We start from the raw sequence: 20,735 nt of genomic DNA, 5'->3' as shown, positions 1-20,735 counted from the left end.
TCTGGTTTCGGATTACAAGTCCCATCAGCCTCAGCCAGTCATGCTGTCAGTCATACCAAAAGTAATCCCTGCTTGCACAACAATCTGCTTACACACTGCAGTCTCTGCTGATGCCATCCTCCGGTTGACCCCCCCCCAATCCAAGGAAAACGCAGGTGGTGACCAGGAGAGGGCGTTTTCCCTCCCTTCCCACAGGTTGGCTCACCTACACTGCTCATTGTTTGATGCCACACAAATACTTTTCTATTCTTCCAGGTTTTACAAAAGACATTTGGTTAAATCCTGTTTGTAACTATGTTTTTTTAGGTGTTTGGGGTATGTTTGCAATGACATTCTATATCTGTAAAATGCCCTAAAAAGAGAGGCTGAAGTATAGAAATCCCACAAAAAAGATCAAGAAATGGAATAATCTCCCACACCCAAACAGAGATTGAGCATGAGACCCTTGAGTTATGTACAGCACAGAATAAATAATAGGAGTGGAATTTATAAAGTATCAGGAGCCTATAGTAACTCAAGAGCAAGGTTTTCAGTGCGCCTGACCCTGTTCAGTGGAACAGCACCCCTGTTGAGATACAACAGGCTCCCATAATCTGTACTTTCCAGACAGAATTAAAGACATTTTTGTTTTGACAAGCTTTTCCCACTAGACGAAAAGCTCTCTGCCTTAGGTGTTCATTTTGTATTCTTTTAAAACCTATCTTTAGTTGGTAGTTTAAACTAGTTTTAATCTTTAGTTTTTCTGTTTTCAAAACCGTTTTTATGCTTTTTATGGTATGTTTGTAAATCAGCTTGAGACACATGTAAAAGGCAATTAATACATTAATAAGTAACATCATCATCATCGAAGAACATAGGAAACTATTTTGTAGGTTGGATTACTGCAATGTGGTCTATGTTGAGCTACCCTTGAGGTTGGTCCAGAGGCTGCAGCTGGGGTAGCTAGATTTTTTTTGGGGGGGGGGGAACTACCACCAGCATACAACACCTTGCTTGCAGGATTTGCACCGGTTGCCAATCTGTTACCAGACGTAAGTTCAAAGTATTGGTACTAACATATGATAGCACTCTTCAAGTACTAGAAAGGGGAAGGCCAGGATCTCTTCTGAATTGTCTCAGAGTACAGGACACGAAATAACAGGCTCAAGTTACAGGAAGCCAGATTTTGCCTGAACATCAGGAAAAACTCCTAACTGTTAGAGCAGCCTTTCCCAACCAGTGTGCCTCCAGATGTTGTTGGACCACAATTCCCATCTTTCCTGACCATTGGCAATGCTGGCTGAGGCTGATGGGAGTTGTGGTCCAACAACATCTGGAGGCACACTGGTTGAGACACTAGGGATGGGTGAGAATTTCAATTCAGTTCACATTTCAAGCAGAATTTGTCAAATTTGCATTTTCCGAAACACTATGAGAACCAATACATGGCTACCCTTTGAAATTCACATTTATTAGAATTTTGGGATGCAGTTTGCCAACTAAACAATATTTACAAAAATGCATATATTAGGGGAAAGTGTGCATAAAAATGAATATATGAGTGAAAATAACATGCAAAAAGGCATGTGATGAAAACTGCCTACAAAAATGTGTTTATTTGGAGAAATTCGCACCAAAATGGTGGAGAATTTTCATGAGGATTTTTTTTTTAATTGCAGTTTACTGCAGAAATGTAGAGAACTGTTATGCTATGTTATGTTACGTTTTATTTCTAGGCTGCCTTTCGGCCAAATAGGCCCCCAAGGCAGCTTACACACAAATAAAAATACAAATACAAAATACAAATAAAAACAATACAATTTACCAAAAAAAAGCACTAACAAAATGCTAACATTTCTAAAAAACAAGAACTGAATTTAACATTAGAAAAATGAGAAGCTGAGAGAATCGAAATTGACAGACCTTTCCATCTCTAGTTACAACAATGGAACCAGTGACCTGGGGATGTGATGGGCTCTCCAACAACAGAGGCATTCAAGAGGGCAGTTGGACAGCCACCTGTCGGGGATACTTTAAGCTGGGCTGCTACATTGAGCAGGGGGTTAGACTCCATGGCCTTATAGGCCCCTTCCAACTCTACTGTTCTATGATATAATGCCCTATATAGCTCAGGACCAGGTTACTAGAGAGACCACCTGACCCCTTATGCACTCAGTAGGTCACTTTGGTATGTAGGAGATCTTATCCTGCAAGTCCCAAAGGCATCAGAAGCCGACTCCACAGTAACGCAGTGCAGGGCTTTCAGTGTGGCTGCCCTTCTCATGTGGAATAAGCATTCCTGTTGAGATATGACAGGCACCCGCTATCTGCACTTTCCAGAAACAACTGAAGACATTTTTGTTCCAACAAGCGTTCCCAGCTGGACAAACGCCATGCTATTGGTTTTAAAATATATCTGCTTTTGTTTTCTGTTTCGTTCTTAACTATTTTTAGCTGTTTTTATTCTATCTTATCACCTTCAGGTGTGTGCGTGTGGAAGGTGATTGATTGGTTAATTAATTAATTAATTAATTACATACCAAGTCAGGCCAATGGCCCATCTAGCTCAGTACTGTCTGCACTGACTGGCAGCAGCTCCCAAGTGTTTCAAACATGAGTTTTCCCAGCCTTTCCTGGAGATGGTGGTGGTTGAAACTGGGACCTTTTGAATTATTATTATTATTATTATTATCTGCTCTATCACAGGGTTACTGCCTTTCCCTAAGTCTGGTAGGGAATCACAGGGCCGACTTATCCATTAGGCACAGTAGGAGGCACAGTGCCTAGGGCCCACAATACTTTTAGGGGCCCACGAAAATGTTTTAATTTCTTTTAAAATCAGAAGGGAAAAAATGAACTTTTAGGGTCGAAGAATATGTTTTAATTTTTTTCTCACATCAGAAAACAATGAAACTTTTAGGGCCCACGAAAATCTATTACATTTTTCCTAAAACAGAAAAAAAATAAAACGTTGAAGTACTTAAAGTTATATCAAAAATAATTTTTAATATTGATATTATTATGGTGGGAGGGACCCATGAAGGCAAAAGTGCCTAGGGCCCATGAAAGTCACAATGCAGCCCTGGAATCAAGGTCTGTTCACAGAAACCTGGAGAGTGTCAATTGTACATTACGCAAACCCACATAATTTCGGGTCTGAAATTTCACACTAAACCAGTCCAACATAAGGACAGCCCTGCAACTGGACCAGGCCAATGGTCCACTGAGCCCAGAATCCTGTTTCCCACAGTGGCCAACCAGATGCCTCTAGGAAACTCACAAGCAGGACATGGGGGCAATGCTGTTCGCCACCATCTGGTATTAAGAGTCATGGTGCCTCCGATTCCGGGGGCAGCAGACAGCTGGCATGGCTAGTAGCCTTGGCCAGCCGTATCCTCCAGAAATTTGTGTAGTCGCCTTCTGAGAACACCTTGCCATAGGAACATAGGAAGCTGGATTCTACCAAGTCAGGCCACTGACTTCTAGTTAGGTACTGTCTCCAGGCTTTCAAAGCAAGGGTCTTTCCCACCCATACCCGGAGACGCTGGGTACTGAAACTGGAGCCTTCTGCAGGCAAGGCAGATGCTCTGCCACTGAGCTATGTCCCTTCCCTGAGGAGCATCAGGAAGAGATGGTTATTGCCCATAGACTCTCTCTCTCTCTCTCTCTCTCTCTCTCTCTCCCCCCCCCCTCTCCCCCCCCTCTCTCTCACACACACACCCCAAAACCACCAAGATTAAGCCTGTCCTACCTGGATTTCCAACACAACTGCTCCTGCAGGCGTGGAAACAGGAAGGAAACATTAGCTGCAGCTGGAGCAACTCAGCTCTTACCTGCTGCTGGCTTTGCTCCTCAAGGTTGAGCTTGACTTCCAAGGACTGTCGAGCTTCCAAGAAGGCTTTGCGGTGCTTTCGGTCAGCCATGTAGTACGACATGATGCCCACGCAGATGGTGCACAGGTAGATAGCGATATTGGACAATATCTGGAGGGAGGGAGGATAATCATCAGTCTTTGGAAGATGGAGGCAATTTCTTTGTTCCAGAAGATGGAGGTAGTATTTATTTATTTGTTTTATATCCTGCCCTTCCAGGCCAGGGTGGCAGACACAGCAATTATTATTATTATTATTATTATTATTTGGTTTATATCCCGCCCTTCCTCCCAGCAGGAGCCCAGCAATGATAAAGCATTGGGATTTCTTCCTTCCCAGCACCATCTTTTTTTTAAAAAATCTAAAAACAGTTAAAAACATTCTAAAAACATTCTCTCAACCAGTGATCTCAGGGTTGCCCCCAACATTATCTTTCAGCGCCCAAATGCCTGGATAAACGTTTGAAATTTCTCCTGAAAATCAGTAACGAGGGAGACAGACACACCTCACTGGGGAGGGCATTCCACAGTTGGGGAACCACCACTGAAAAGGTGCTGTCACAGGTCAACACCAACCAGGCAGCCCCAAGTGGGGTCAAGACCAACAGGGCCCCTCCTGCTGATCTAGGGAGTTGTAATCTAAAACATCTGGCAAGCACCAGGTTAGAGAAGCCTAGGCTAGCCTGTCTCGGGGGAGGGCAGAGAAGCAGCTCAGGAAAAGAGTGGCTAAAGAAGGGAGTCTTGAGGAGGAACTTAAGAGGAGGAGAAGGAACCAAGGGTAGCTAATATGGTGCCCTCCAAATGTTATTGGACTCCAGCTCCCAACAGCCCCAGCTAGCATGGCCAGTGGCCAGGGATGATGGGAGGTGTAGACCAGCAGCATCTGGAGGTGGGCAGAAGCAGCACAGGTGAAGACACCAGGAAGAGGCAGAAGTATAAGAAGGGGATGAGGTTGAGAGTAAAAGTGTTTGAGGAAGGAAGGAAGGAAGGAAGGAAGGAAGGAAGGAAGGAAGGAAGGAAGGAAGGAAGGAAGGAAGGGAGGAAGGGAGGAAGGAAGGAAGGAAGGAAGGTGCTCCTATTTTGCTCTTTGCATGTTTAGCTTATTGGCAGGAAGCTGCTCCAGGCAGCTATTTGACATCATGGGCTGGAGCACTTAGCCATCGTCACTGGATCTACTCATAGGGAAAGTGTCCCAGCCTGCCATGTCAAGCAACAAACTTGCAAACAATAATCCGCATTAAGGGATTATTAATATAATCTGCATTAAAGGATTATTAATAATCCGCATTAGAGAGCCAGTGTGGCGTAGTGGTTAGAATGTTGGACTATGACCTGGGAGACCAGGGTTCGAATGCCCACACAGCCATGAAGCTCACTGGGTGACCTTGGGCCAGTTACTGCCTCTCAGCCTCAGAGGAAGGCAATGGCAAACCCCTCTGAATACCGCTTACCATGAAAACCCTATTCATAGGTTGGCCATAAATCGGGATCGACTTGAAGGCAGTCCAATTCAATAATCCGTATTAAGGGATTGGTGGAGAAGTTAGGGGGAAAAGGCACAAAGAAACAAATAACAGGTCTGGGGTTGCCAACTGTGACCACAAAAACCATCCTGGAGGCTCTTACACCTTTAATAAGGATCTGCAGAAATCAGCAAGGGAAGCTTTGTGCAGTGAGAGATAAGCCTGGGCACCTGCAAAGCCATCTGCTGCTAAAGGCAGAAGAGCAAGTGCTGGTGGGAACATTGGCAAGGCTTCCAGGCCCACCACTTGTGGTGAGAGGTGGATGTGTGCCCCAGCTAGTTCCCAGCATGTCCTGGGATGCAAAGCATTTTCACTCTTGGTCTTGCCTGGCAGTCCTCTTAGACGCCCTTACTCATTAAAACTTGTTGTTTTGGAAAAAGAAAAGGAAAAAAGAACGCTGTCAGGTCTCCAAGCATTTGAGCATCGAGGGGCAAGGCGGCATCTGGGGACAGCAACTTGTTAAACAGAGTTGGCATCCGATGACTGTGTCGCAAACAGTTCCTTGCCTGCAAATGGAGGAATAAGGCCTTGCCTGATTGTGCTGGGAGGATACCTGATTTGAAAGGTTTTGTTTAAATATACTGGGCTGGATGGACTGGTGGTCTGATTTTGGTATAAAGCAGTAACGTATGGCCCATTATAGGAGTAGGGAAAGCTGCCTTACACTGAGTCAGACTATTGGTCCGTCAAGCTCAGTACTGTCTGCACTGACTGCCAGCAGCTCTCCCAGGTGTTGGGCAGGGAGACTCTCCCAACCCCACACCTGGAGATGCAGGGGACTGAAGCTGGGACCTCCTGCAAGCAAAGCAGGTTCTCTGCCACTGAACCATGGCCCTTCCCCATATCTACCCTGTCTCGCTTAGAGTAAAGATAACAAAAGAAAACTCCGAGACTGCGGCTCCAAAGTTATGCTTGTGAGACGGTGGGAGAAAGGTCACGCTCAACCATTTCTGAGACGAGCAAAATAATCCAGTAACTCCTTCCATTGCATCATCTCCAACAGCTGCCCTTTCCCCTTCCTGTACCAACAGGAAGCTGCCCATACTGAACCAGACCACTGGCCCATTGAGCTACAATGAGCGGCAGTGGGTCTCCAGGGTTTCAGACCAGGGTTCTCTCCTGGCTGGACCTGGACATGCCGTGGATTGAACCTGGGACTGTCTGCGTGCAAAGCAGACGCTCTGCCACTGAGCTACGGCCCTTTCCATGCCTGGGTCCCTTCTGTCCTCCTTGGTGACCTTCATTTCTGCCCTCTCTTGTTTCAGAACATCCCTCCCACAGCACTTCAACCACGCCACCCTTTCCTTATGCCCCTCCACTGTGCATAACTTTTTAAAGGTTCTAGTCCCTATTTTTAAACAGTCTTTGGCCACTGACTGTTTCCCTCAATTCCAGCCTTCTGTCCTGGCCCCAGTTCCTGCAAATGCCTCCCCACCATCAGCTCCTCTATCTGTCAGGCTACCAATGCAAATACTAGCTTCAGAGGAAGAATTTTCCCTTCACAATCTCCGCAGAGAAGTAAAGGGTTACATTCCCCTTCTGTATCTGCTGCGGTCCTGATGATTCTCTCTCTCTCTCTCTCTCTCTCTCTCTCTCTCACACACACACACACACACACACAGAGATATTTGCATTTTGAAAAACCTGCACGTTACATTCTAAAAAATGTATTTCATGTCATATCTAGTTTGGCCTTGAGTTAATATACATGAAGTGCACAGTGGAAAAGTGCAATATTAAGCATTATTATCAGTATTACATTCACTAGAAAAGACAATAATGCTGGGAAAAACAGAAGGGAGTAGAAAAAGAGGAAGGCCAAACAAGAGATGGATTGATTCCATAAAGGAAGCCACAGACCTGAACTTACAAGAGCTGAACAGGGTGGTTTATGCTATTGGAGGTCGCTGATTCATAGGGTCGCCATACATTGTAATCAATTTGAAGGCACATAACAACAAATCAGTATTACAGGCAGAGGTTCGATGAGATTTTTGGACAATTTTTGTGGGACTGACAGCCCTAAGATGTAGTGATAGCCACTCATTCAGATGGCTTTGAAAGGGCATTAGCCACATTTATGGCGGACAGGTCTATCAATGGCTTTTGGACATAATAGCTAAGTGAAGCCCCCATGTATAGAAACAGTATACCATTAAGCAATAGATCCTGGGGCCAATCTACAAGGGATTTCTTTCTGTCACGATCATGACCTTCTCAGAGGCATCTGGCTAGTTGTTGGAAACCGAATACTGGGCTAGCTTATAAGATCTAGGAAGGCAATTATTTCTTGAAATTTTATATATTTCTCCCAAGGAGTTCAAGGCAGCATTTGGGGGGGCATCTTTCTCCCCATTTTATCTCCACAAGAACCCTGTGAGGTAGGTTAAGTCTGGGAGATGGTGACAGGCTGAAGGTCACCCGGTGAGTTTTATGGCCGAGTGGAGAACTGAACCTGGATCTCAACCATCCTAGTGCAACGCTTTACCTGAAATACAGGTCAGCACATTATAGCAGCCTTCACCAAGCTAGTGGTCTCCAGGTGTTTTACTCTGCTATTCCCACCAGCCCTGGCCATAAGAACATGAGAAGAGCCCTACAGCTGGATCAGGCCAATGGCCCATCTAGTCCAGCATCCTGTTCTCACACTAGCCGACTGGACACCCCAAAGGGAAGCCCAGTGTGCACAACAACAACACTGCCTCCGCTTGCAATTTCAGCAATTATTATTATTGTCTTTATTTATATCCCGCCATCCTTCCAAAACTGGAACTCGTGGCAGCTTCCAGATAAAAACACATATAATTAAAACATACAGAGTCTAGATTAAAATAAAATTAAACTAATTCCAATATTAAAACCATTCATACTTATAGCTAAAAGAGAATCAAAAAACCAGTTTAAAAATGGAGGAATTAGGCATTAGCAATGCAGTCCCCATCAAACCCTATCTTTAGCAGCCGTCAATACCAAAGGCTTGTTGGAATAGAAAGGTCTTTGCTTGACGCCGGAAGGACTGCAAGGAGGGGGTCATTCTTACATCCCTAGCCTGGGGCAGCCACCGAGAAGGCCCTATCACGCGTCCCCACCTGTCGTACTTGAGAGGGCGTGGGTATTGAGAGAAGGGCCTCTCCTGAAGATCTCAGGGCCCGGGCAGATTCATATAGGGAGATACGATCTGATAGATAGCCTGGACCTAAGCCGTATAGGGCAACTGGTATTCAGAGGGATACTGCCTCAAACAGTAGACAGAGGACACAAACTTTGCGGCTAGTAAACACGGACAGTCAGCCTTATTGTCCGTGAATTTGCCTAATCCTCTTTTAAAGCCATCCAAGTGATGGCCATCGTTACCTCTTGTGGGAACGAATTTTGTAGTTTAACAATGTACTTTTTTACCTGTGCTAAATCTTCCAGCGTTCATTTTCACTGGATGGCCCCAAGTATTATTATGAGAGAGGAAGTATTATGAAAGAGGGAGAAACACTTTTCTCTATTCATTTTCTTCCCATAATTTTATTGTTGTTGTTATGTGCCTTCAAGTCGATCACAACCTATGGCAACCCTATGAATCAGTGATCTCCAACAGCATGTGTCATGAACCGCCCTGTTCGGATCTTGTACGTTCAGGTCTGTGGCTTCCTTTATGGAATCAATCCATCTCTTGTTTGGCCTTCCTCTTTTTCTACTCCCTTCTGGTTTTCCCAGCATTATTGTCTTTTCTAGAGAATCGTGTCTTCTCATTATGTGTCCAAAGTATGATAACCTCAGTTTCATCATTTTAGCTTCTAATGGTAGTTCTGGTTTAATTTGTTCTAACACCCAATTATTTGTCTTTGTCGCAGTCCAGGGTATCCACAAAGCTCTCCTCCAACACCACATTCACACTTCTCTTACTCACCTGTTCTCTAAACAAAAAAAGCCCAAATGGTGCGGCCTTCCCTCACAGGGGAGTTGCTCTATCCCCTTGATCATTTCAGTTGCCCTTTTCTGAGTCTTTTCCAGCTCAACGATACCCATTTTCAACCAGCATGGGTGCTCTCCAGATATTTTGGACTACAACTCCCATCAGCCCTAACTCCTCCCCCTCCAAAACACACACAACCCTTAACTTTGGCTGGCACAGCCAAAGGTTATGTTTATCCAACCATAAATACTTTTTAATTTTTCAAAAAAAGCTATTTTCTGAGTTTTGAATTAAGATAATCTTCCCTGAAGTTGCTAAGAGACAACAGAATGTCATGTTTATCTTTCAAATAGCACTGTATTTGAATCCTAAGTTGTTTTAAAATTAAAAAAGAATCCACGATTCTCATGCCACGCTGTATATCTTCCCACAGCATGCATGAGAGCAACTCCTAAAAAACTATTATCCTCATAAGTCAAAAATATCCAAAGACCAAAAGCAAAAAGAGAAGGCATTGAAATTCAGTCACGTCCGCTTACTTGTGCATTCTTCCACTCTACTAGACCCCAAGAACAGAAACCGCCCCCCAAACCTCAGACCCAACAGAAAGGTGGTTATTAAATTTATATCCTGCCCTTCCTCCCAAGGAGCCCAGGACAGCAAACAAACAGCAACACTAAAAACATCGTAAAAACAAAACATCTACACAAACCTATTTTTTAATTTTAAAAAAATATTTTAAAAAATCCTAAAAACAATTCCAGCACCAATGCAGCCTGGAATAAACTCTCTACTTAAAAGGCTTGGTTATTAGATCTGCCCTTTCAGCCTGCAGGGATCTGTCTACTCTGCCTCAACCTTCCTTAGCCTTCACCCTGAACCTCTTTAAGCTCCGTCCCTATCCCACTGAAGCGCCATTTTTGAAATCCCATTTGGCAATCATACAGCATTTTTTTTGAAAAATGTAGCACTGCCATAGCACATCCCTGCTGCGAAAGCAAAAGTAGGCCGCGTTTACCTTGGATCCACAACTTTCCATTCTTTGCATCCTTAACTACGAAGCAGACGCATTGTCCACCAGTGTCAGCTCCAGATTTTGGCAAACTACAGTTCCCAGGGTTCTTTTAGGAAAGATGTGATCGAAGAGTTTGTGGCACCTTAAAGCACAAACAGGGAATGAGTGGCCCTCCAAGCGCTGTCGGAAGACAACACTCATCAGCCCAGCCAACATGGCCAACTATCAGGGAGATGATGAGAGTTGGGTTCCTGCTGGGAGGAACGGCGGGATATAAATCTAATATTCATTTATTTATTTGATTTATTATTTGATTTATATCCCGCCCTTCCTCCCAGCAGGAGCTCAGGGCAGCAATTTAATAAATAAATAAACACCTGGAGGGCCACCATTTCCTCATTCCTTTCTCAAAGGCACACATATTTATTATGTGGCATAAAACTTCACTTGTTAAATAGCCCTGCAACCCTACCAAACCTCTGTCCCTCAAGTCTTCTGGTCCAACTTTGCCTCACCTCACAACAGCAGCCATCTGGCTGGCCAGTGATTGCTTTCTTCAACACCTCCTGCCCTAGTCTTGGTGTTTTCCTCCCCTTTCCAACATGTTTGTTCCAACGACATTGCTGATATCTTCCCTTCTCATTCCTTCCTGGCTATTTTTCTTGCACCATCTGGACCGGTGGCCAATCACATGGCCCCAGGAAGCCCACATCCAGGGCTTGAAGGCACGGCCAGCGCCAGACGTGCCGGAGCCCTTGGGCACCAGCTTGCCCCAGGCCCCGGTGCGCCCACGTGCCTACCTGTCTCACGCTTGCTGGCTCCGTCTCCTGTCTTTTGCAGCCGTGTGGGCTGCTGCGTGCGCTCATTGCTGCCATCAACCAAGATGGCAGCAGAGGCTTCAGCCCCTTAGGGAAACCTCGGCCACCATCTTGGTTAATGGCCTCCCCCAACACTCCTTGCAGAAAAAAAGGCAGCAGCCTGGGAGGGGGCGGCGGGGGGAGGAAGGTGCTGCACAGTGGAATTACTGTGAGCAGAGATGGAGGAGTTTTTTCAAAGGATCAGGAGGAAGGATATCCCTCAGCAGGCTCTAAAGAAAACATGGGAGGGAACGATGGGGGAAATCCACCCACCCCAAATAAATGTGCACCAGCGTGACTTGCTATTTTTAGCACCTTGGAGTTGTCATGGCAACCAACCCAGTTCTGGAGCACTGAGGATGCCCGCACCGGCTCCGAGGGGGCTCTGGAAGCCTGACTGTAACAGCTACGACAGGCCGCAGCAAAAGATGCCCCCACTTCTCTCTATGGTGGAGAAGATCAATGTTTTTCTCGGAAATCTGTAGACCGACAAAAAAAGAAAAAAAGGACCATGGAAAGAATTAGCCAAAAAGAAAACCTTTGGCTGCCGAGGCAAGATCTGCAGCTGTGGTTTCTCCCACAGCTATTTATATTATTTGGATTGGACAAAGATATAGATCAGGAAAGGGGAGCCTGTGGCCCTCCCGAAGCTGCTGGACTACAATTCCCATCATTCCTGGCCACCGGCCACGTGCGCTGCTGGGAGTTGGAGTCCAACAACAGCTGCAGGGCCCTGGTTTCCCCGTGTGTGATACAGAACAGTGTACCTCCAAATATTGGTTGGGGAGCCCTGTTTGTGGGCTTCCTAGCCACTGTGGGAAGCAGAATGCTGCTCTAGATGGGCCCTCCTCAGTCTGGTGGTCCAGTGAGGATACAGCCCTTTTCCTCAGCATGGAAAGAAACACAGTGAAGCCATCACCAGTTGGATTTCTGCCCATCATGGTTATATGAAAGGAGAAGCAGCCTTGCCGAATAGGAGGATGATTGTCAACTGGACAAGGGAAGAAAACGAAAGCCTTGTCTGCTCCAGCCCGTTAACAAAGGCCTGATTTGCAAAAAATCAACAACAGATGGAAATCAACAGGTGAAGCTTTTCATGACATGGCGCTAAACATTAACATTTATATCCCATCTTTCTCCCAAGGAGCTTAGGGTAGCACACACCTGTCTTCTCCCCATCCCCATTTCATGTTCACAACATCCTGTGAGGTAGGCTAGGCAGAGGCCCAAAGTCATCCAGCAAGCTTTGTGGCTGAGTGGGGATCTGGACCTGGGTCTGACTCTCTAACCACTACATCACATGGCCTTCCACTTGCTTAACTGCTGCAGAACACATTGCTGTTAAAAGGAAAGCTAGAGAAGGTGCTTCAAAAGGTGGCAACCCTGGATATAATTGATTATGTATTATTTATGTATTTATTTTGTATTATTATTGTTGTGTTGTTGTTGTTGTTATCCTGCCCTTCCTCCCAAAAGAGCCCATAGCAGCAAACACCAAAATGTTAAAATAATACGATTAAAAATAAATTAGAATATTTATTTAAAACATTTCAAAACCATTCAAAACCTTGGAAGGGACAGGAATACTCTACACTGCAACATTTTATTGCAGGTCCCACTTGTGCTTTCTGCATTTCTCTACATAGGACAAGGAAAAGACTGAAACTGGGATACACTGTGGATTGTGCCGCCTTCTTGGGATCTGGAAACAGCCAAGATCATGAAGTCCTCAGGTTCAGCAGCAGCAGATCACATTCACAATATGCCTCCTTCCCCCACTGCTGATTCCCCCCCCCCTCGATGCACCCTAGAGAACAAGGGGACCTTTGAAAGAGCTCACTCCAAGCTCAACTGCAGTAGAAGGTTCTGAAGCAGAAAATTCTAATGCCTTCCATCAGCCCTGCAGAGTGTTATTATTGTGCATGTTTCTGACTCAGGAGGAGGCAGGCTCCCTGCGGAGACTGTCCAGGGCTTCAGTTGCCTGCGTTAAACACAAGCAATTAGCTTTAAAGAGGACAGAGAAACAGAGGCTGAAAACACAAACAAACTCCCAAGAGCCGAGAGGCATCCCAGATGGAAAGAAAGCCATTGGGGTTGACAGCCTACAAAGTGTGTGCAATTATTGTGACATAAACCGTGTGTACACACCACGCTCCTATAAATAGCACATGGCTGGCCTAACCAGGCAACCTCTGACCCAAGGAACTTCGAGTCTAAAACGGCAGGCATGGCGGCAGTTTTAAGCTGAGTTGCACCCCAGGGTTTTTGTAAAAAGCATATTGTTCAGACAAGAGTTTCCCAAAGTGGTCAATACTGACCCTTAGGATTAATATGGAGGGAGTGAATAAACACCTAGAGGTTGAATGGGCGTCAGAAAGGGCCTGGAGTTGAAAAGAAGTTTGTGAGGTATAGTGTAAATGATTTAATTAGGAATGGTGAGCCTCAGAAATAAAGGGGATGGGCATGTACAGAGTGCACCTCCCTTGCCAATGAGGAACTTTTGTATTTAGTAAGTCTTATTTTAATATATTTTATGATTCCTAATAATGGTGACTGACAATTAAAAAGTGTTAATGATATATTTCTTGATGATATTTCATTTACATTCCTAAGAATTTCAGCTGGGGGTTGATGACTACAAGCTCATCAAGGGGATCAGTGAACTCAGACATTTGGGGAACTCTGGAAGAACAGAAGACACTCACACCATCTATGAACCAGGATGATTTTGTTCCACATCTGTAGATAAGCTGAAAAGCAGGGTGCCTCTGAACATGTAAAGCCGTTCCTTCTTGTAGATCCCTGGCACTTGAAGCAGCTTGGAACAAGGCGGGGACCCTGTGGTCCTGCACATGTGGTTGGACTCCAACTCACATCAGCCCCATCCAGCACAGCCAGTGACAAAGGATGATGGGAGATGGAGTCCAAAGACATCTGGAGAGCCACAGGTTCCTTATCCTTGGCTTAGAACAACTACAATTAAAAAAAAAACACCCTGCAACACTTTGACTTTAAAACCAAGCTGTTCTAAAACCCAAACATTCAACATTCAAAATGACCTGGACAGAATGGGAAACTGGGCTGAAGCTAACAGTATCAAATTCAACGGAGACAAACCCCAAGCTCCGCTTAATAGTGACACATAACTGTGCACAAGTCAGACCCCATCTGGAGTCCTTGGTCCAGTTCTGGGCGCCGCCCTTTGAGGAGGACAGAGACGAATTGGAACCAGCTCAAAGGAGGGCAGCAAAGATGGTCAACAACTCAACAGTATAGAAAAAACAAGTTCTGCGAGGAAAACTTGAAGGAACTAGTTATGTTTCGCCTGGAGAAGAGAAAACGCAAGAATCATAGAATAGTAGAGTTGGAAAGGGCCTATAAGGCCATTAAGTCCAACCCCCTGCTCAATGCAGGAATCCAAATCAAAGCATTCCCCACAGATGGCTGTCCAGCTGCCTCTTGAAGGCCTCCAGTGTCGGAGAGCCCACTACCTCTCTAGAGGATCTAGAGCAGCCTTTCCCAACCAATGTGCCTCCAGATGTTGTTGGACCACAATTCCCATCTTTCCTGACCATTGGAAATGCTGGCTGAGGCTGATGGGAGTTGTGGTCCAACAACATCTGGAGGCACACCGGTTGGGAAAGGCTGCCTTAAATAGTAGACAGGCGCCATCTCTGTTGCCTTTTCGGCGCCTACTGAAGACCTTCCTCTTTCAACAAGCCTTTTAAATTGAGACCTTATCCCAATCTGTGTCCGTGTTGGAACTGCTTTTTAAGACATTTTGTTTTAATAAAATATGTTTTGTTTTAATATATTTTAATATCTGTTTTTATAATGTTTTAGAGTGTTTTTGTTTGCCACCCTGGGCTCCTACCAGGAGTAAGGGCAGGATATTAATTAATTAATTAATTAATAATTAATTAAGTAGTAGTAGTAAGTAGTAGTAGTAATAATAATAATAATACTTGGTTGATCACTGTGCTCGGCATGTGAGGGCCTCCTGCAGATGCTATCTCATTAGGAGGTCCATTCTGTCCGCTATAGGAATTGGGCCTTTAGTGTGGTGGAACCTACCCTTTTGGAAGTCCCTCCCATTTCATACTAGTCAGGCACAGTCTCTATAGTCTTTCTGGTAGCTGCCTAAAGACATTCCTCTTTCAACAAGCCTTCTAGAATCTTTATCCCAATTGGTATCTGACTTGGATTTGAACTGATTTTATGTGTGTGCACTGTTGTTTTAAACTGTTTTTATATTTATAATTGTTTTTATATTTGCAATTGTTTTAACTGTTTTAATACATGTAACAGTTTTACGTATGTTATGTTGTAAATCATGCAGATCTAAATGAAATAAATATTGATACAGAAGAGGGCAACGACTTAAATCACAGGAGGGTAGATTTAGGTTGAACAAGAGGAGAAACGTCTTAATGGCCACAGCAGTTTATCAGACCAGTTGTCTAGAAGGGTAGGTGGGCTCCCCCTCACTGGATGTTTTCAAGCAAAGGCTAGAGAGACACCTGTCAGGGATGCTTTTACTGTAGATTTCCTATCAAGCTTTCGGTTGGACTAGATGACCTTCAAGACCTCCTCCAATAACACAATGTGAAATCTAGCAGGACTGCTACAGAAAAATCTAGAGTCAGGAGAGGACCACATTAACCCATGAGGTAAAGGTTCAGGTAAGTTCATATTGGAATTCACAAATATTGACTTCCTCAAGCATCCCAGCAGGAGGCTTTTCTGGGAAGGGGAGATGAAGGGAAGAAGCACTGCCCAGGCTACAGGGGTGGGGGAGGCAGAAATCTATCAAATCTATTCTTTTGGGAAGAGCTACGAGCACATGCAGGACACAGAATAATGTGCTCAAGTTACAGGAAGCCAGATTTCATCTGAACATCAGGAAAAACATCCTGTTAGAGCAGTAAGACAATGGAATCAGTGACCTCGAGAGGTGGTGGGCTCTCCAACACTGGAGGCATTCAAGAGGCAGCTGGACAGGCACCTGTTGGGTACGCTTTAAGTTGGATTCCTGCACTGAGCAGGGGGTCGGACTCGATGGCCTTATAGGCCCCTTCCAACTCTATGATTCGATGACTCTATGCTTTGGATGCTCCAGGTTCAATCCTACGCATCTCCAGCTGGAACTTCCTCCTGCCTGAAACCCTGCAAAGCTGCTGCCAGTCCAAGTAGGCAATGCTAAGCTAGATAGTCCAGTGGTCTGATTTGGTATAAGGCAGCTTCCTATGTGAAAACTGGCCCTGGCCCTTTTCAAATGGGGCTCATCAGTTGGGGTCTGAGCACAGAGGCTCTTCCACCTTCACCTTCCATCTGTGCCTTCAGCCTATTAATAGCACCTCCCTTGAGAGTGGAACCATCGAAAGGTCTATATAACAATTATGATCATAATAAAGTGTCTCAGCAAATTATGTTTATTTCTGGACATCATGTTCCTCCCCCCCTTTTTTTTCTTTCCCCAGCATGTAGAGACTCTGGCATGCTGCGTTGCTAAGGTTTTACTGGCTCCGTACTCGCTGTTCCACCAAAACGATCAACACTCAGAGAGCAAAGCTGAGGCTGCCACTATGACTAGGTACTTTTCTGCTTTGCTGTTTTCTGGATGCATTTTCCAAAGAAAGCAGGGATGGGAGAAAAATTCATTCTGGTTCATATTTTTGGTGCGAACCTACCAAATCTGCAGTTTCCAAAGCAATACACAAACTAAAATGCAACTCTCCTAAGAAATTCACACATCTCCATATTTGTGACACAGACCTTCAATCAAAGAATGCATGCAAAAATGTGCATATAGTGAAACATGTATGCCAACATGAGCATATTAAGGAAAATAAGATACAAAAAAGGAGTTATATTAGGACAGTGGTTCCCACACTTTTTTCCCCGTGGACCACTTGAAAATCACTGAGGGTCTTGGTGGCCCACTTAATGATTTTTCTGCCTTTTGTAGCAATGTTAATGTGCTGTACTAGAAGCTGTATGATTTTTAATTGTGTTTTTATTCATTTATTTCTTACATATTGTTTTTTATTGTATTATGTGCTGTCTCCCATCTTCAACTGCAAATCCACAGATGTGCTGTGGACCACCGGAATGAAGCTCACGGACCACAGTTAGTATTTTTTGTATGAGAAAATTGCCTACAAAAATACATATACTAGGGGAAATTGCATACAAGAATGCATACATGGTGGCTCCATGTAGTGGAGCAGTGGAATCCACTCCGGGTTTTAGTCTGAACTTTCAAGGAGCTCTCCAAGGTGCTCCTTGAAGGTTTGGGCAAACCTGGAGTGGATTCCACTGCCTCAATGACATGGAGCCATCAGCTGCCACCTCATACATTAAGAGAAATGGGCATGAAAATGAATACAAATTTACATGTGAACTTTAAAAAAAATCACAAACTTCTGCAGAAATGAGGGAAACTGAACTAAAGACTAGAAAAATTAGAAACTTAGAAGAATTCAAAATTGACAGATTCACCTGTCCCTAAAAGTTACTGGGGAAAAGCTCTTTGCTTCAGCCTCAGGGCTGTCATTTCTCCCAAAATGGAACATGAGTTTCCTACCGTTGCCTAACACAAGCGAGCAAGGTGAAAAGGAAAGGTCAGAGAGTTTTCAGAAAACCTAATTGGGTAGATGCAAGAGTTTTTTGTGGACCACCAAAAATGATAGGCACAGCATATTTCAGCCCTCTACTGCCCAGTGGCCATATGCTGCTTTACTAATAATATTATAGTATCCTGTATTACGGAATGCCCTGTATTATGTAAGTGAAGCAGCAACCATCAGTTGCTTCAGATGCCTTGCAAAGACTTGTCCTTTTTCCCCGGGCTTTTCCTGACCTGCAAGATCAGACCCTGTCTTGGAATCCGTTGAATTTCTATTTTATTTGTTTTTATATGCTTTTACGCTGCTGGTTTATTGGTTTCAGGTTGTATTTTTATTTTACTGATCTCAACTGTTTTTATATTTTACACCACGTAAGAGGTTTAAAAAATATTAAGCAGTTTATAAATGCTTTTAAATAAATAAATGATACTTCTTGGGGTCCACCTGGCATTAGGAATGAGTGAGAAATTCAATTCAGTTCCTATTTCAAGCCGAATCAATCAAATTTGCACTTTCCAAAACAGTACAAGAACCAAAACACAGCCATTCTTCGAAATTCATACTTATTTCAATCTTGCAATGCAGTCTGCCAACCAATTTTTACAAAAATGCATATGTTAGGGGAAAATGTGCACAGAAATATGTATACGAGTAAAAATAACATACAAAAATGCATCGTATGACAAGAAATTGCTTGCAAAAATGAGTACATGAGTCAAAAGTGCCCACAAGAATGTGCTTATTAGGGGAAAAAAACATGCTCAAGCACTGGAGAATTTTCATGAGGATTTTGTTTAAAAAAAATCACAAACTGCTGCAGAAATGTGGAGAACCGAATTTAAGATTGGAAAAGCGAGAAAGTGAGAGAGCTGAAACTGACAGATCTTTCCATCCCTACCAGGCATGTTTCAAGTGTGCAAAATGCTTCACCTATATTCTTTCAAAACAATACCCATGTAAAGTAAGCCGGTGTAATTACTCTACAGGTGAAGCAAGATCTACACTGGAGTCTTCCCAGCTTGCTCACAGTCACTATGGTATATTTCGCTCTCCCAAGAGGTCTAACAAGAGACCGTTTCACCTGAGTTCAGCACATGGTTGGTCACCTGTTTTCTGTTTAAGCTGACATTTTCCCCACCAGTCACTCTGCCTCAAAGACATCACCGGCATGCTCTGCCATGAACATAAAGCATGATTCATCAAGCCACCGGGCAACTACCTCTGTGATATACCACAGTCTGCACTCGTGTAATGGAATCAAGGCTTACATTTAAGCAAGAGCGGATGAATAATGAGGTAGAACAGAGATAGTGCAGAGGTAAAATAATGCAAACAGATGATCTCTAGGCATGCAAAGAATGACTTTCCCTGACTGTGCACATAAACTACCCAGGAGTGTCCCATTTGGGAGGGAGGCAGAGCCACATATTTGAACGTTCTCCACAGCAAAATCTCCCTGATTGTGAATATATACACAGCATGTCAAGGAGATGGAACCAGTTTAGTCTTCACCACAATATGGTTGTTTTCTTTCTTGAAGGAGACTCGAGAGAGCATTTGAACACGAGCATTTGAGCATCTGCACTGCAGGAGGAGATTGTCCCCGGGACTTTATATCATATTGGGCTCATCTACATGGTGGTTTAGTGTGTGTTTGGTGCTACTCGCATCACCTTTTAATTCACATGGTTGAAATAACGTTACTGGCAAACAGAAGCTATCAGTTTTCCCCGTGTAAATCCGTACTAACCCAATCCTATGATAATACAAAAAGGGAAGGAAAAAACATCTTCACAGCGTATCTCTAGTGCTTGCAGACGATGCTGTTAGGCGAGTGTGTCAATCATTCCCCTCTCCATACCCACTCCCTCCTCCTCCCTTCATTCATTTCCTGTAGGCTGAACTTCCAGCTGCTCTCCCCTGCTCTGCTGGCATTTTTATGTTGCTGCAAACAGTGACTTTATTTTCTTTCCCCTCTAACTTGTGCGCAAAAGCACAACACTGCTCAAGCAAAGATTTGTATTTCAGCTGTATTGTATCAGTAAAAATACAAATAATCTCACTTCCGGTTTGTTTGTTTTTTTAATGAGCTCCTACTGGGAGGAAGGGTGGGATATAAATAAATAAGCTAACTGGTAGAACAAACTGAGCGTGCTCAGTTGCCAGGTAACCAGAGGGAGTGGAAATTTTAAATTAGAGGGCCTGATCATTACAAAAATGTGTACTTGATCCTTTCCCTCAAAGTGAATAGAAAACACAGTGTTTGCAGTGGCACTGAGCCCTTACTATGGACGGTACAAATTAAAAAAGGAGGTAAAAACAGCATCTTTAGTACGAAGTAATGCTCCCATGTGGATAAGCCCATAGTTTATCTACATGTGTAGACAGGCTGGCCACAGGTTCTCTTAGGGCTTCAACGTAGGAAGGGACGGCTCAAGCCTAGGTTTATTTTATTTGCTTATATGAAATAATTTGTACCCCACAATTTCATACGAAAGCAGTTTAAAACACCCATACATATGTACTATAAAAACAACGTAAACATTTTAAATCAGAGATGATCAAGCAACTATTTCGGAAATATGTTTTTGCAACACCTGCATAAGCTTAGTGGTGTAGAAAAATATTCAGCAGATGGTTACAGATTAAAACAAAAAGTGTGTGCTGAATCTCCATTGGAAGACCATTCAACATGACTGGGCCAATGATAAGAACATAAGTAGAGCCTGCTGGATCAGGCCAGTGGCCCATCTAGTCCAGCATCCTGTTCTCACAGTGGCCAACCAGGTGCCTGGGGGAAGCCCGCAAGCAGGACCCGAGTGCAAGAACACTCTCCCCTCCTGAGGCTTCCGGCAACTGGTTTTCAGAAGCATGCTGCCTCTGACTAGGGTGGCAGAGCACAGCCATCACGGCTAGTAGCCATTGATAGCCCTGTACTCCATGAATTTGTCTAA

At 44.2% G+C, this 20,735-nt stretch overlaps 1 protein-coding gene across 1 annotated transcript in view; it reads right to left on the bottom strand.

Moving 5' to 3' along the window:
* The window catches only part of ADCY3 (adenylate cyclase 3), a 122,301-nt gene that overhangs the window by 78,013 nt on the left and 23,553 nt on the right, over positions 1 to 20,735 (bottom strand). Inside the window, exon 3 of the mRNA XM_061625841.1 lies at positions 3,813 to 3,962. Within this exon, the coding sequence (XP_061481825.1) occupies positions 3,813 to 3,962 (150 nt within the window). The remainder of the gene's footprint in view (positions 1 to 3,812; positions 3,963 to 20,735) is intronic.

Source organism: Rhineura floridana, chromosome 4 (assembly GCF_030035675.1).
Source record: "Rhineura floridana isolate rRhiFlo1 chromosome 4, rRhiFlo1.hap2, whole genome shotgun sequence".
In the NCBI taxonomy this organism is placed as follows: Eukaryota; Metazoa; Chordata; class Lepidosauria; order Squamata; family Rhineuridae; genus Rhineura; species Rhineura floridana.
Note: the sequence above shows the minus strand (reverse complement) of the source record. Positions and strands in the feature narration are given on the sequence as shown.